Source organism: Elephantulus edwardii, unplaced genomic scaffold, assembly GCF_000299155.1.
Source record: "Elephantulus edwardii isolate Elephantulus edwardi_28Jun2011 unplaced genomic scaffold, EleEdw1.0 scaffold00251, whole genome shotgun sequence".
Lineage (NCBI taxonomy): Eukaryota > Metazoa > Chordata > Mammalia > Macroscelidea > Macroscelididae > Elephantulus > Elephantulus edwardii.
In genome coordinates this window covers 727,298-742,067 of record NW_006400001.1, presented here as the reverse complement: position 1 = coordinate 742,067, position 14,770 = coordinate 727,298, and the positions used below count along the sequence as shown (strand labels likewise).

Sequence of the window (14,770 nt, the reverse complement as noted above, 5' to 3'; positions counted from 1 at the left end):
GGATTGCGGTGCAGCTTCTTGCCACTAGGCCACCAGAGCTCCCTCCAACTAAAATTCTTAAAAGATACTTGCTAGGGGTTTTTTCTTTGAGAGAGGCAGAACAATTTCTGGGTCGATCCAGACATTTTACAATACATCTTCTCCTTCCCAATCTAGGACATCACCATCACTGTCATTTCTATAATCATCATTGGAATTATTTGAAGTGGAAAGAGAACACAGTATCTACTTAATGAAAGCTTGACAGGGTCGGGGGAGGATATAGAATCTATGGAGAGAAGTGATTGAATAACCTCTGTCAGATATGCACACAATACGTAGTAACTGAGATTGTGGACCCCAAACACACCTTCTGACATGAACTCTCTCTTTTTCTGTCCTTCAGTCTAGTGGAAGCTCCAATATTCTGCCACAAGGGTCCTCAAGGGTCCTCCTTTCATGCTTCTTCTCAGGTGTTGCTGGAAAAATCTCACTCATCAGAGAATCTTCTCTGGACCTCTTTTAAGCATTCTTGTCATTTCCTGTCTTATATTACAAGGTTGTTGAGGGTTTTTTCCTCCTAGAATACTGACTTGGTGCCACTGGAGTTAAAAAGCAAGCTGCTACTCAAAAGATTGGCATTTCAAAGCCGCTGGCCATTCTGTAAGATAAATTGGGACAGCTTGCTTCCATAAAGCTACACAGCCTTTACTTTGAAACCGAGGGCTCAAAGAAGATAGTAGGAGGCAAACAAACATATAAGGAAATGCTGTCAATCAATAGCCCTTGTTATGGGCCAACGAGTCAGAGCTGACATAGAGCTGACCCTTCAGTGGGTTTTTAGAGGCTGTAAATATCACAGTAGAAGATTGTCTATCTTTCTCCCACAGAGCAGTTAGAAGATTTGAATTACCTCCCTTTGAGTTGCCTGAATACCTCCTTACCATGAGGCCGCTAGACCTTGTTGATTGCCTTCAGTTGAACATGACTCATAGTGACCCTATGAACAAAGGTCCTGAAGCCCCTCTACAACTATCAACATGTATCAACATTCATAGAGTTTCCAAAAGCATGTTATTTAGGAAGTGGATGCCTCTCCTGCTTCCAAATCTGTCACAGTTTTTTATTCTTGTTTTGTGCCATTGAGTCGCCTGCAATGTACAGCAGCTCTGAAACCTTCCCTGTCCTGAGCCAGTCTCACTAATTCTGACAAACCAACCCCTCATTACCCAAGTTACTGTACTAATCCATCTCATCTGGGGTCTCCCTCTTCTGCGCTGTCTATCCACCCTTCTGAGCATTATGTCATTCTCTAAGGACAGATCTCTCCTGGCCACATGCCCTAAGTAAGTGAGGTGGAGCTTCAAAATCCTAGCTCTAAGGACAAATTTGGTTTCACCCTTTCCAAGACAGACCGATTTGTTTTCTTGGCAGTCCATGGTATGTTCAAGACTCTTCTCCAGCACCACAACTTGAAGGCATCTATTCTTCCTTTGTCATCCTTAGTCATTGTCTCAACTCCCTGAAGCATATCAAGTAATTGAGAAGACCATGGCCTGGATTAGGCCCACCTTTGTATCCAGACGAACTTTGTTGCTCTTCAGCACTCTGGAGAGTTCCACAGCAGCAGATTTTCCCAGTGCAATTTGTCTTTTGATTTCCTGACTGCTGCTGTTAAGAGTGTTGATTGTGGATCTGAGCAAGCTGTAATTGCTAACAACCTCAAGTTCTTCTCTATCTATCATGGTGCTGCCAATTGGCCCAGTGGTGAGAATCTTTGTCTTCTGGATGTTGAGCTTCAATCCATACGGAAGACTACAATCTTTGACCTTCTGCAGCAAGTGCTTCAGGTCGTCCTCAGTTTCAGCAAGCAAGGTTGTGTCATGTGCATATCATAGGTTGTCAATGAATCTTCTTCCAGTCTTTATGCTACACTCTTCCTCATAAAGCCCTGCTTCCCGAAGGATTTGTTCTGCATACAGATTGAAAAGATATGGGGACAGGATGCATCCTTGACGTACTCCTTTCCTAATTTTGAACTATGCAGTGTTTCCTTGCTTTGTCCTGAGGACTGCTTCTTGGTACAACTATAGGTTTCGTATAAGCACTATCAAGTGTTCTGAGATTCCCATTTTCCTCAAGGTTAGCCACGGTTTATTGTGATCCACACAGTCAAATGCCTTTGCATAGTCAATGAAACACAGATAGATATTCTTTTGGTACTCTCTGCTCTCTGCCAAGATCCATCTGACATTGGCAATAATATCATAGTGCCATGACCGCTTGAGGAAAATCAGAACAACAATGACATGACATCACTCACCTCAACTATAATATCAAAGTTCAAGAAGACAGAAAACAACAAATGATAGCAAGGGTTGTTGTGGTGGTGGTGGTGTTTTTATGTGCTGTTGAATCACCTGCGACTCATAGTGACTGTGTGTACAACAACCCTAAAACCTGCTCTATCCTGTGCCAATCTTATTGTCTCTGAGAGACCTACACTCATTTCCCTAGTGACTGAATCAGTCCTTCTCATCAAAGGTCTTCCTCCCTTGTGCTGTCCCTCTACCCTCTCAAGCATGACTGGTCCATGACCCTCCCTCTCCAAGGAGTAGTCCCATCTTGCAACATGTCCAAAGTATGTCAGATGAAGCTTCAGAATCCTGGCCTTCAAGGAGCAGCCTGGTTTCACCCTTTCTAGTATGAAACTGTTTATTCTTCTAGCAGTCCATGGTATATTCAACACTCTTCTCCAGCACCACAGCTCGAAAGCATGAATTATTCTATCATTCTTAGTCGTTGTCCAGCTCTCAGACACATATCAAGTGATTGAAAAGACTATGGCCTGGATCAGGTACACCTTAATCTCAAGACTGACATCATTGCTCTTCAGTACTTTGGAGAGGTCTCTGACAGCTAATTTTCTCAGTGTAATTCATCTTTTAATTTCCTGGATGCTGGTATCAAGAGTGTTGATTGTGGAGCCAAGCAAACCAAATCTATTAAAAATCTCAATCATTTCACCATCTATTATGATGCTGCTTATCAGCCCAAGAGTGAGAATCTTTGTTTTCTTAATGTTGAGCTTCAATTCATACAGAAGGCTACAGTCCTTGACCTTCTGCAGCAAGTGCTTCAGGTCCTCTTCAGTTTCAACAAAAAAGGATTGTGTCATCTGTATAACCCAGATTGTTGAGTAATCTTCCTTCAGTCCTGATGCCACATTTCTCCTTATAGAGCCCAGACTCCCAGATAATCTGTTCTGTATATAGATTGGAAAGATATGGAGCTAGGGCACATCCTTTGTATACACTTTGCCCAATTTTGAACCATGCTGTGATAACAAGAGGAGGTTAGAATAACTAGATAGATAGTTTACATCTCTCATACATGCTGGTAGGATTGCAAAATTGTTCAACCACAATGGAAAATAGCATGGCATTTCCCTTAAAAATTGGAAATAGAAATATTGTTTGGCCTAAAAAGCCCATATTAGGTATGTATTCTAAGGAAATGAGAATAAATGGATATACATAAACCTATACTCATTGCTCTGGTAGCCAAGTGAGTAAGGAGTTGTGTTGCAAATCCAAAGGCAAAAGGTTCAAATATATCAGTTGTTCCAGGCTTTGGGAAAGTCTCCTGTCATAGACCTCTTCAGAGTACTAAGGAGCAATGATGTCAATCTAGAGAATAAGGTGTTGCTGTCCCAAGCCATGGTCTTCTCAATTGCTTGTTACATATCTGAGAGCTAGACAATGACTAAGGATGACAGAAGAAGAACTTTGAATTGTGATGCTGGAGAAGAGTCTTGAAATTCCAAGAGAACAAACAGGTATATCCTGGAGAAGGTGAAACCAGGTTGCTCATTGGAGGAAATAATTATGAAGTTTTGTCTCACATACTTTGGGTGTGTTGACAGGAGGGGCCAGCCCTTGAAGGACATCATGCTTGGATAGGAAAACCCTGGATGAGATGGACTGGCACAGTGACTGGAGTAATTGGTGCAGGTGTGTCAGAGACAGTGAGATTGGCTCAGGATAGGGAAGGGTTGAGAGCTATTGTGCATAGGGTCACTAGGGGTCATAGTCACCTCGATGGTTCATAATAACAAGCAAGCAATAAAGATTGGCTAGCTGTCCCGTAATTTGAAAACCCACAGGAGGTTCAGATATGAGTTGTTTCCAGTTTGACAGCACTAAGTAAAATAGTTAAGAGTATATTCGTTTCAGGGGCTCTGATGGTTTACTCTGTTGAGAGGTGCACTGCTAACCCAAAGGCCAGGTGTTTGTGGGTTTGAGTCCACCAGAGGCTCCGAGGGAAAAAGATAGGCCATCTCCTCCCAGACAATTTAAAGCCCTGGATGCCTGACGGAAGGTCACTTATGAATTGGAGCTGACTAGATATAGTAAGTTTGCAGTTGTGAGCTGTTGGTTTGCTTTTTTGTAATGTATTGAGCTATTGTTCATAATGGCAAAGATGTGGATACAACCTAAGTGCTCAACATTGGATGAATTAATTTAAAAAAAAACAAAACAAACACCCCTATGATATATAAATGGAGTTGAATACTACGGGACATCAAAGAACAGTGAAGAATTCATGAAACATCAAGAAGTGAATGAGCCTGAAAGACATTATGCTGAGTGAAATGTGTTAATCGTAAAAGGACAGGTAAGGAATATACCTCAAGAAAATTAGAACCGAGGCACAAACGGAGGTCTGTACACTAATGTTCATAGCAGTTTTATACACCATCGTGAGAACATGGAAACAGCCCAAATGTCCAACCACAATCGAATGGGTTAAGAAATTATTGTACATTCACACAACGGAAAACTACGCAGCATGCAGGAGGAGTAATGATTTTGAAAATCACTACCTCACTTGGGAGGGTGGGAGAAGGATGGGAAATCTCCTCCCATGAGATTAACTGCCTCTAAAAACCCTCTGGAGGGTCAGTATGGGTCAGTTGTGTATACACAACAACAACAACAACAACAACAACTTGTTGGGACTGGAGAGCATTATGTTAAGTGAACTAACCCAGTACCGTAAGGACGAACGCTGTATAAAGCCATTATTGTGGAAATAGAAAGATAACCAGTAAAATGTGCATGAAGATCCAAGGGGGAGAGGGAAGGAGCAAAGGGGTGAAGATGGGTAGGGAGGTAATCACAGGGTCACACAGTCTGATAGGTAGAGGGAGGGGTGGGTAAAGGAAGTGGGAAAGTTCCAGTGTGAAAAACAATGTATTTGAATTTTGTAAGTAAAACAGTATATTTTTTTTAAAGGACAGGTAAGCATGTCCTTAAGTAATCACACACAAAAATGGCAGGGTCACATAATGGAAAATGTGGTGGTTCTAGGAGGAAGGCTACTCACCAATCAGGAAAAATGTTTTCAGATTTTATGTGAGTGAAAACACATGTTTACCACATTTGAGTTATTATACAGTTTTGAGGTTGTTATTTGTTATTGTGACATGCCATCAAGTCCACCTCAGCTCGTAATGACCCTGCACGACAGATGGAAATCTTGCTCAGTCCTGAGCTGTCTTTACAGTCTCCACTATGCTTCGGCTGGTTGTGGAAGTCTGTGGCAAGCCAAGCCCTTGGTCGTCTTCCTTGCCTTTATATCCTCTACGTGTCCAAGCACGGTGTCCTTCAACCGGGACTGGAACTTCCTGACCAAATGCTCAAAATATGTGCGACAGTCACACCGTCCTTTCTCTAGCTGTGCTGACAAAGCAGACTTCTGTCATGTATTCAATTTTTTTTGCCAACACAATTCTTCTTGATTTTATCTATAGATTAAGCGCAATCCCAATGAAATGTCCAGCAATACTTGGAATAGCTGATGTAATAATGACAAAGAAGAATAAAGAAGAAGTAGTTACACGGTCTGATTTCGAGATTTGCTATGAACCTAATAAATGAATGTGTTTGTTGTTGGGTGACATTGAGTCTCCTGTCTGTGCCATTCTCACCGTCTCTGATGTGCTTGAGCTCATCAGAGTCACTCCGTCTTGTGTCAATCTCTCCGGCTGTGAGTCTTCCCTCCTTTCTCTGACCCTCCACCTTTCACAAAATGATGTCCCCTTCTGAGGACTGGCCTCTCCTGACACATGCCCCAAGGATACGAGGTAAAGTTTCACCAACCTTGCCTCTACAGAACACTCGAATTGCACTTTCTCCAAAACAGATTTGTTCTTTTGGAAGCCCATGGGTTATTCAGGACTTGGCAACATCACAACTCAAAGGCATCGATTCTTTGTCTGTCATCCTTATTCATTGTCCAGCTTTCACATGTACAGGAAATGATTGAAAAGACCAGTCATTGAAAATGACCAAGCGCACCTTAGTTTTTAAGCTGATGTCCTTGATCTTTAGAACTTCACAGATGTCCTTGACAGATTTCCCCAATGTAACACATCTTTGGATTTCTCAACTGCTGTTACTCTGGATGTTAATAGTGGATCCAAGTAAAATGAAATTGTTGACAGCTTCAATCTCTTATTCATGTATCACGGTGTCATAGATTAGGCCAACAGTGGGGGTTTTGTCTTCTTGATGTTGAGGTAGAGTCCATAATGAAGACTGCAGAATCTTCTGCAGCAAGTACGTTAAGTCCTCTTTACTTTCAGCAAACAAAGCTGTGTCATCTGCATAATGCAAATTGTTGATGAGTTTCCTTCAATCCTGATGCCACATCATTCTTCAGATAATCCAGTTTCTCGAATGATGTGTGTATACACCCACACATACACACGCATGTTGTTGTTGTCTGATGCTGTCCTGTTCATTATGACTCATAGTGACTCTATGAACAAGATGACCAGCTCTTTTAACTTCCTTATTACTCCATAGTATAGTATAATATACTCTGTGGAGTAAGAAGGAAGTTAATATATTATAATAAAATACAATGTGTTGTTGTTGTTATGTGCCATTGAGTCACTTGCAACTCATAACAACCCTATGTTCAACAGCCCTAAACCCTGCTCTGTCCTGGGCCAATCTCACTGTCTCCGACACACCCATCCTGATTTCCTCAGTCATGAATCAATCCAACTCATAGAGGGTCTTCCCTTCCTGCTCTTCCCCATTTCAAGAGATGCAACTATTTGTCCTTACAGCACCACACATCCTCAGAGAAGATGGAATGGAGGTATTGGGGACATTCAGTGGCAGTGAGGAAGACCTTCAATGAGATGGACTGACACAGTCACTGTCCTAATAGGCTTGAGCATAATAGAAATCATAAGGTTAGTGAAGGACAGGATGAGGTTCAGATCATGGTTCACAGGGTGGCTATGAGTCACAGCTGTCTTGATGGCACATAACAACAATAGCAACAAAGGAAGAGCAAGATAAAAGGTGGCAGGAGTGAAGACAAGAGAAACTTGGGTCACTTTATTTATGTTACATTTGATTTTGTTGCTTAAGAGACATTAGTTAAAGGGGAACATGCCTACTGAGATGATCTGGTCTTCTTCCGAGTTTCCAAATGCCATCCATTCATCCAAATCCTGAGACCGGATTGCCTTACTTGAATGTGGGTTTCTGGTAAACTGTAACCTCCTCTCAATGGCCCCAAGTCTTGTACAGATTCAGTTTAGAAAAAGTAAATTACTTGGGTTGTTTCCAACTCTTTACTATTGTGAACAAAGCAGCAATAAACATAGATGTGAATATATCTGCTTGGGTGGCAGTTCTGGTTTCTTTAGAGTATATTCCCAGTAATGGAATTGCTGGGTCTAATGGTATTTCTATTTGCAGCTTTTTGAGAAAGCGTCATACTGCCTTCCATAGTGGTTGCACCATTCACACTCCCACCTTCCACCAACAGTACACAAGGTTTCCAGTTTCTCCACAATCTTGCCAGCATTTGCTGTTTGCTGTTCTGTTGAATTTTGCTATTCTTCCTGGGGTGAGATGATACTCATAGTTGTTTTGATTTGCATATCTCTTGAAAGAATTTTTTTTCTTTTCAAAGAAAAAATGAACTAGGGAGGGGTGGGCAGGAAGAAAATATGCAACAATGAATAAATGGAGGAGGAAATGAAATTAAAAGAATATGTTGTAAAAAATTAAAAACATTTTAATTAGAAAAAAAGAAAGCAAATTACTACCCAGAAGTGTGGTTCTGTATTCAAGCAGAATTTAGAAGGGGTTGTGGTACTAGGGATATCATTGCTGATGTCAGATGGATCCTGGCTGAAAGTAGAGAACCAGGATGTCTATTTATGTTTTAGCGACTTTTTAAAGGTATTTCAATGTGTGGATTGAGGAGGGATCAATCCTTGCAGAAGGACATCATGCTTGGAAGGGTTGGAGGGTCAGTGCACAAGAGGAAGTCCTTGGATGAGATGCATTGACACAGACTGTTTCAATGAGGTCAAGTGCATCTGAGACGGTGAGGTTGGCTGAGGACAGCGTAGGATTCAGAGCCATTGTTCACTCTGAGTTGCAGTCACCTTGATGGCACTTAACAACAACAGCAGAAGCAGAAGCAGCAACAACAACATGATTCCCAAAGTGAAATGCAGAATACCAGAGAACACCAGGACAAATGTTACAGAGAGGGAAGTACCAAGGACCCAGTGACCAGCCTCACACTTTAACATCAGAAAGGAAAAGATCCCGCTCATTTAGAAAGAAAGAAGATGACGTGGCCCAACTTAGACCCATCAGAGCAGGGATCTGGGAGAGGAGCCTTGTTCTAATTATGACTCTGCATGCCAGCCAGGCATGAAGACAAGCACAGCATCTATTTCACGGGGAGGTATTCCCAACACGGCAGTGTCCAATGGCGGCTGTTGTGGTGAGGGCTGGTGAGTCAGCGAACCAAAATGCAGAAAAATGGTCTTCTTCTGTAACTTACAAAGAAGGGGTTGTCCTCAGAGTCCCCTGATGGAAAAATTGGTGGGATCGTAGGGATGAATAAGGAACTATCAGCTCCTGCCTGGATGCTCCAACCTAAAAGCAGGGACTTGTCTGTATTTAAATGGGCGGTGCCAAGTGGCATTACAAGTCTGTCCTGAGAAAAATGGGGACAAAGCACTTTGTTATTAACCTACCCACAGGACTGTGCTCAGCTGTCTCACAAACTGTAACAATACCCAGGCCGTCTTAAAAGGCATTGCAAATCTTGACCCAGAGTGTTTTCTAGATTTAAACAAAAAGTCTGATAAATGCTCCCTGTAGCAGGTCAGACCTTTCTGGCTTCTAAGACAAATGCAATTAAATGTTGGGTTTTAGAGGAAGACATTTCCATGAAACTAGACAGGGATTTTCATAGCCAGGTGACCCTCACGCATCAGTTAAGAGTTAACGGTTCACTGAATTATTTGGCAAATATTTATTTGGTGCTGAAACAGTCCAGGCATTGTTTCGAAGCACTGAGACTGTTGTGGTGAACAAGACGAAGTCCTTTTCCTCATCAAGTTTAGATTTTAGAGCAAGATGCTGGTAAGACACAGTAGACAAACAAATATAACTGTGCAGTTTCTTATTGAGATATTTGCTATGTTGTTGTTATGTGCCGTGTAGTCACCTGCTAGCGACCCTATGTACAATAGCCCTAAACCCTGCTCTATCCCTAGCCAATCTCACTGTCTCCGACATTCCTATCCCCATTACCCCAGTGATGAAATTAGGGAGATAAAAAAAAAAAACAAAAAACAAACACACACAACACCAAGTCCTTAGAAAAGTTCTCAGTTATCTCTTGCTGTATAACAAACTCTCTAGATTTGGAGTGGCTTAAAACAATGGCTTGGGATATTCATTATTCTGTGGGTCAGAATTTTTTTAGGAAGGCTCAACTTTGGTTTTCTTTTGTTTTTTCCTGGACAACGTTGTATCAACTGAAATCAGTCACTTGGTCCCATTCAGTTGGTGTTGGACTGGACTGAAAGGTACAAGGATTCATTTGTATGTTAATGAATTCACAGGCAGAATGCTTTGGTGCTAACTCTTCCAGGAGGCCCCTCTCTTCCTTTACACCATATCTCACCATTTCCAAGTTCCGTTTAAAGCCCTAAGGTGTTTGACTGTGTGGATCACAAAAAACTGTGGCTAACTCTGAGAAGAATGGGAATCCCAGAACACTTAATCATGCTAATGTGAAACCGATGCTTGGACCAGGAGGCAGTCATCAGAACAGAGCAAGAACACACTGCATGGTTCATAATTGGGAAGCGTGTATGCCAGGGATGTGTCCTATGTCCATACCTTCTTAGTAGATATGCAGAACGGATTATCTGCGAGGCTGGGCTGTATGAGGAGAAGTGTGGCATCAGGATTGGAGGAAGACTCGTCAACAATCTGCATTATGCAGATGACACAACCCTGCTTTGCTGACACAGAAGAGGACCTGAAGCGCTTGCCACAGAAGGTCAAGGTCTGCAGTCTTCAATATGGATTGAGGCTCAATATCAAGAAAACAAAGATTCTCACCACTGGGCCAATTGGCAGCATCATGCTAGATGGTGAAATGATTGAGATTATTAACAGCTTTAGTTTGCTTGGCTCCCACAATCAACACTCTTGACACCAGCATCCAGGAAATTAAAAGACGTATTGTGATGGGAAAGTCTGCTGTCAGAGACCTCTCCAAAGTACTGAAGAGCAATGATATCTCTCTAGAGACTAAGGTGTGCCTGATACAGGCTATGGTCTTTGAAATAACTTGCTATGTGTCAGAGAGCTAGACAATTACTAGGGATGATAGAAGGAGAATTGAGGCCTTTGAGCTGTGATGCTGGAGAAGAGTATTGAATATACCAGGGACTAAGAAAACTAACAGATTCATCCTGCAGAGAGTTAAATCAGGCTGTTCCTTGGAGGCAAAGATTCTGAGGTTTCACCTGACATGCTTTGGACATGTTGCAAGGAGGAACCAGTCCTTGGAGAGGGACATCATGCTTGGGAGGATGGAGGGACAGTGCAGGAGGAGAAGACTCTCTATAGATGGATTGATTCAGTGCCTGGGGTAACGGGGATAGGTGTGTCAGAGACAGTGAGATTGGCACAAGATAGCTCAGGATTTAGGGCTGTTGGACATAGGGTCAATATGAGTCACAGGCAACTTGACAGCACAAAGCAACAACAGTTTGGTTACTGGTCTCTCCATAGAAAACCAAAATGGTGACTGTCGGGCCTCTTGACAGAAAGTCCTGGAGCCAATCCAGTCTTTTCTGCTGCCTTCCAATTACTCAAAGAAGATCACAAGACCAGTCCAGACTCGAGGGTAGTAAAAGAGATTTTACCTTCCAATCAGAGAAGCTGAAGGCAGTCACCATGGAAAACTGTCTATCCCAGAAATGCACTGGAGTAGGGGCTAAGAGCCTCATTGTTGTCATTGTTGTTGCTATTGTTGTTGTTGTTATGTGCATTGAGTCACCTGTGACCCTATAGACAGCAGCTCTGAAGCCTGTCCTGTCCTGAGGCAGTCTTACTGATTCTGACAAACCAACCCTCATTGTCCCAGTTACTGTATCAATCCCTCTCATCCGGGTCTTCCTTTGCTATGCTGTGCCTCCACCTTTCCAAGTAAGATGTTGTCCAAGGACCAGTCTCTCCTGGCCATGTGCCCAAAGTATATGAGACGAAGCTTCAGAATCCTGGCTTCCAAGGAGAAACTTGTTTTCACCCTCTCCAAGGCAGACCTCTTTGTTTTCTTGGTGGTCCATGGTATGCTCAAGGCTCTTCTCCAAATTATGGTACATTCACACAATGGAGTACTATGCAGCACGCAGGGGTATTTTGTAAATCACTACCTAACTTGGGAGGCACTGGAGGGCATTATGCTGAGTGAACTAACTCAGTCTCAAAAGGACAAATACCATATAAAACCATTATTGTAGAATGAGTATGAGGATCCAAAGGGGGGTGAAGGGATAGAAGCAGAGGGGTGTGGATGTGGGGGGGGGAAGGGGATTGACCATGAAGTCATACAATTTGATGGATGAGGGAAATGGAAAAGATATGGTGTGAAAAACAACGTATTGGAATTTTGTAAATAAACAAATATAATTTTCTTTTTTTAGGAGTGAATCTACTGAGTTTATTTGAAGTAAGGGCACATCAAGTTCACATTGTACACACATGTGTAAGAGCACACATGAGCACCTTAGTCCTCTATATCTGCCTGAGCTCTGTGTCAGCAAGACATGCTCTGGAATCTTACTGATAAGGGCTTGAGCAGATGTTATTACTCAGAATAATAATTACAGCTCTTCAGTCAGAAGACACAAAGCCAGCATAAGTTCACTCTAAGAGCTCAGCTTAAATTTCAAGTTCAAAAACAAGTGTAGATTCTCCCTTTTCAATCCATGACAAGAGCTAGAGAAACAACAGGTGAAATTCTACAGGTGATTCCAAAAGCTCAATATTTGCCACTGCACAGACACAGACAAGGGCTAAGAGAGTCTGGCTATGAAGAGGACTTCCTTCTCCAATGGGATCTCTGATGTCTGTCAAAACTTCAGCTCCTGCTGAAATTTTTTCCCAAAGCAAGGAGAATAATGAAGTTTGTGTGTAACATGGATGCTCTGATGTCTAAGAAAGTTGGACTTATGTAATTCTTTTCCTAGATGGAACATATATAGTATTTCTCTGTGTGGCCTGAGTGATGTATAAAAATGCTTAAGGTGTCAATGAAGTTTTTCTCGGAGATGACATTCGTAGGGTTTCTCGCCTGTGTGCATCTGCTATTGTCTATTAAAATCATGACCCTGATTAACTGTTTTCAAAGACAGAACACAGTGTTTCTACTTTGTGGACTTGCAGATGTCTATTTAATTTGGACCTCTCAAGGAAACTCTTTCAGAGAGGAGATTCATGGCATTTCTCCCCCGTGTGGACTTGCTGGTGTCTATTTAAGAAGGACCTGTCGTCAAACCTCTTTTCATAGACAGAACATTTATTTGGTTTTTCCCATGTGAACTGACTGGTGTCTGGTAAAGTGCCTTGCCTGAGTGAAACTTTTTTCACAGAGAAGACAAGTAAAGGGCTTCTCTCCTGTGTGGACCCACTTGTGCATATTTAAGACAGATCTGTGCCCAAAACTCTTTTCACAGAAAGGACATTTGGGCTTCTCTACTGAGTGTACCCACTTGTGCATATGTAAGTTGGATCTGTGCCCAAAACTCTTTTCATAGGGTGGACATTTGTAGAGCTTCTCTCCTTTGTGGTCCAGCTGGTGTTCATTTAAGGTGGACCTGCTGCTGAACCTCTTGTCACAGAAAGGACTCGCATGTGGTTTCTCTCCCGTGTGGATTTTCTCATGGTGGCGTAAACCAGTAAAGTCCCTGAAGCCTTTTCCACAGCGATCACACTTGCAATGCTTCTCCCCTGTGTGGATTCTCTGATGCTTCACAAAGTCTGATCTCTTCAGAAAGGCTTTCTTGCAAGTAGGACACTGAAAATGCATCTTTCCAGTATGAGTTCTCTGGTGAAACACAGGATCAGAATTTCTACAGAAGGTTTTCCCACACTGTCTGTAGGTGAGGAGCTTCTGGATCATCCGAGGTCTCAATTGGTCCTTCTGGGGGGCCTTTTGCTTCTGCTTGAAAAAGAGCCCAGACAGACTTCTTGGCAAAGAATCATACAAATACTGGTAGAATTGTTTCCCAGAAACCTTCTTTTGGGGAGAGAGCAGCTCCTGTCTCTCCTCCTCTTGGAGTTGTCCCTGTGCCTTAGGAAAAGAAGTTCCTTCTGCAAAACATCTTTGTTCATTCTCACTGAAGAAGTCAATCAAAGAACCCTTGGGGGGGCTCCTCTGAGATGTGACAAGGGGCATTTGGAGGCTCCTGGTCCCAACAGGTTTCCAAGCTGAGGTTCTCTTGGACATTTGCTTGTCTGTCTCCCGAGATGATGCTTGGAGAAGTGGGCCTCCTGAGTCCTGGTCGCTGATGAGCCTTTCCTCCAGTAGGGCAAGATACTGGGGAGCAGTAATCACTAATTCCAGCTCAGTGTCTGCTTCCTCTTTGATGATGTGGCTCAGTTGCTCCTCGGACCCTAAGGCTGAATTGTGAAGTCCCAGCTCCTCAGACACCACATCAAAACTGGTCTCTTCCTCTGTCACTTGGCAGCTTGCAGATTCCACCTCCTCAGGTGAGATTTCCTGTCCCAGAACCTGACTGCTTATCCATTGCCACAGTCTTTGGGGTTCTCCCTTCAAGCTCTCCACCAGCATCACGGCCTCCTCTCCACTGCGGGAACACTGTGTGCGCACCCACATCTGGATCTCCCCAGGCAGGATGCTCAGGAACTGCTCCAACATGAGGAGCTCCAGAATCTGCTCTTTGCTAAGAACCTCTGGCTGCAGCCACTGGAAACAGAGCTTGCAAAGTTGCCTCAGAGTTTCTTGGGGCCCAGAAAGGACCTGGTACTGAAAGCATCTGAAAAGCTGCCGGGCTGCTTCAGGGCTGTAGAGTTCCCCTTGAGGGGCAGCAGCTGCTCCAGGGAGTAAGGGATCCTCTACCTTTGCCAGTGGTAGCACATGGACCAGGGCCTTTCCAAGCATCACTGGGTTGTCAGATTCTTTCACTTCAGCAAAATCCTTTTGGAGGGAATGGTGCTCTGGAGAGAACCAGGTCTTCACACAGCCTCCTGCAGAGACACTTTTTATGTTTTGAGGAGAATTATCTGGAAATTTTAAAACCATTCCCACAATGAACAAGTAGATCTCTACCACAGCAGCCAAGGCAAATTTATTATTTTTTTTTAAAAAAAAGGATTCTTCTCCAGCACTACAACTCAAAGGCATTGATTCCTTT

At 42.9% G+C, this 14,770-nt stretch overlaps 1 protein-coding gene across 1 annotated transcript in view; it reads right to left on the bottom strand.

The window, feature by feature from the left end:
* LOC102868619 (zinc finger protein 18-like) overlaps nt 1-14,517 on the bottom strand; it is a 47,975-nt gene extending 33,458 nt beyond the window's left edge. The window contains exon 1 of the mRNA XM_006899279.1: nt 13,813-14,517. Coding sequence (XP_006899341.1) covers nt 13,813-14,517 — 705 coding nt within the window. The remainder of the gene's footprint in view (nt 1-13,812) is intronic.
* Between the last annotated feature and the right edge of the window lie 253 nt (nt 14,518-14,770).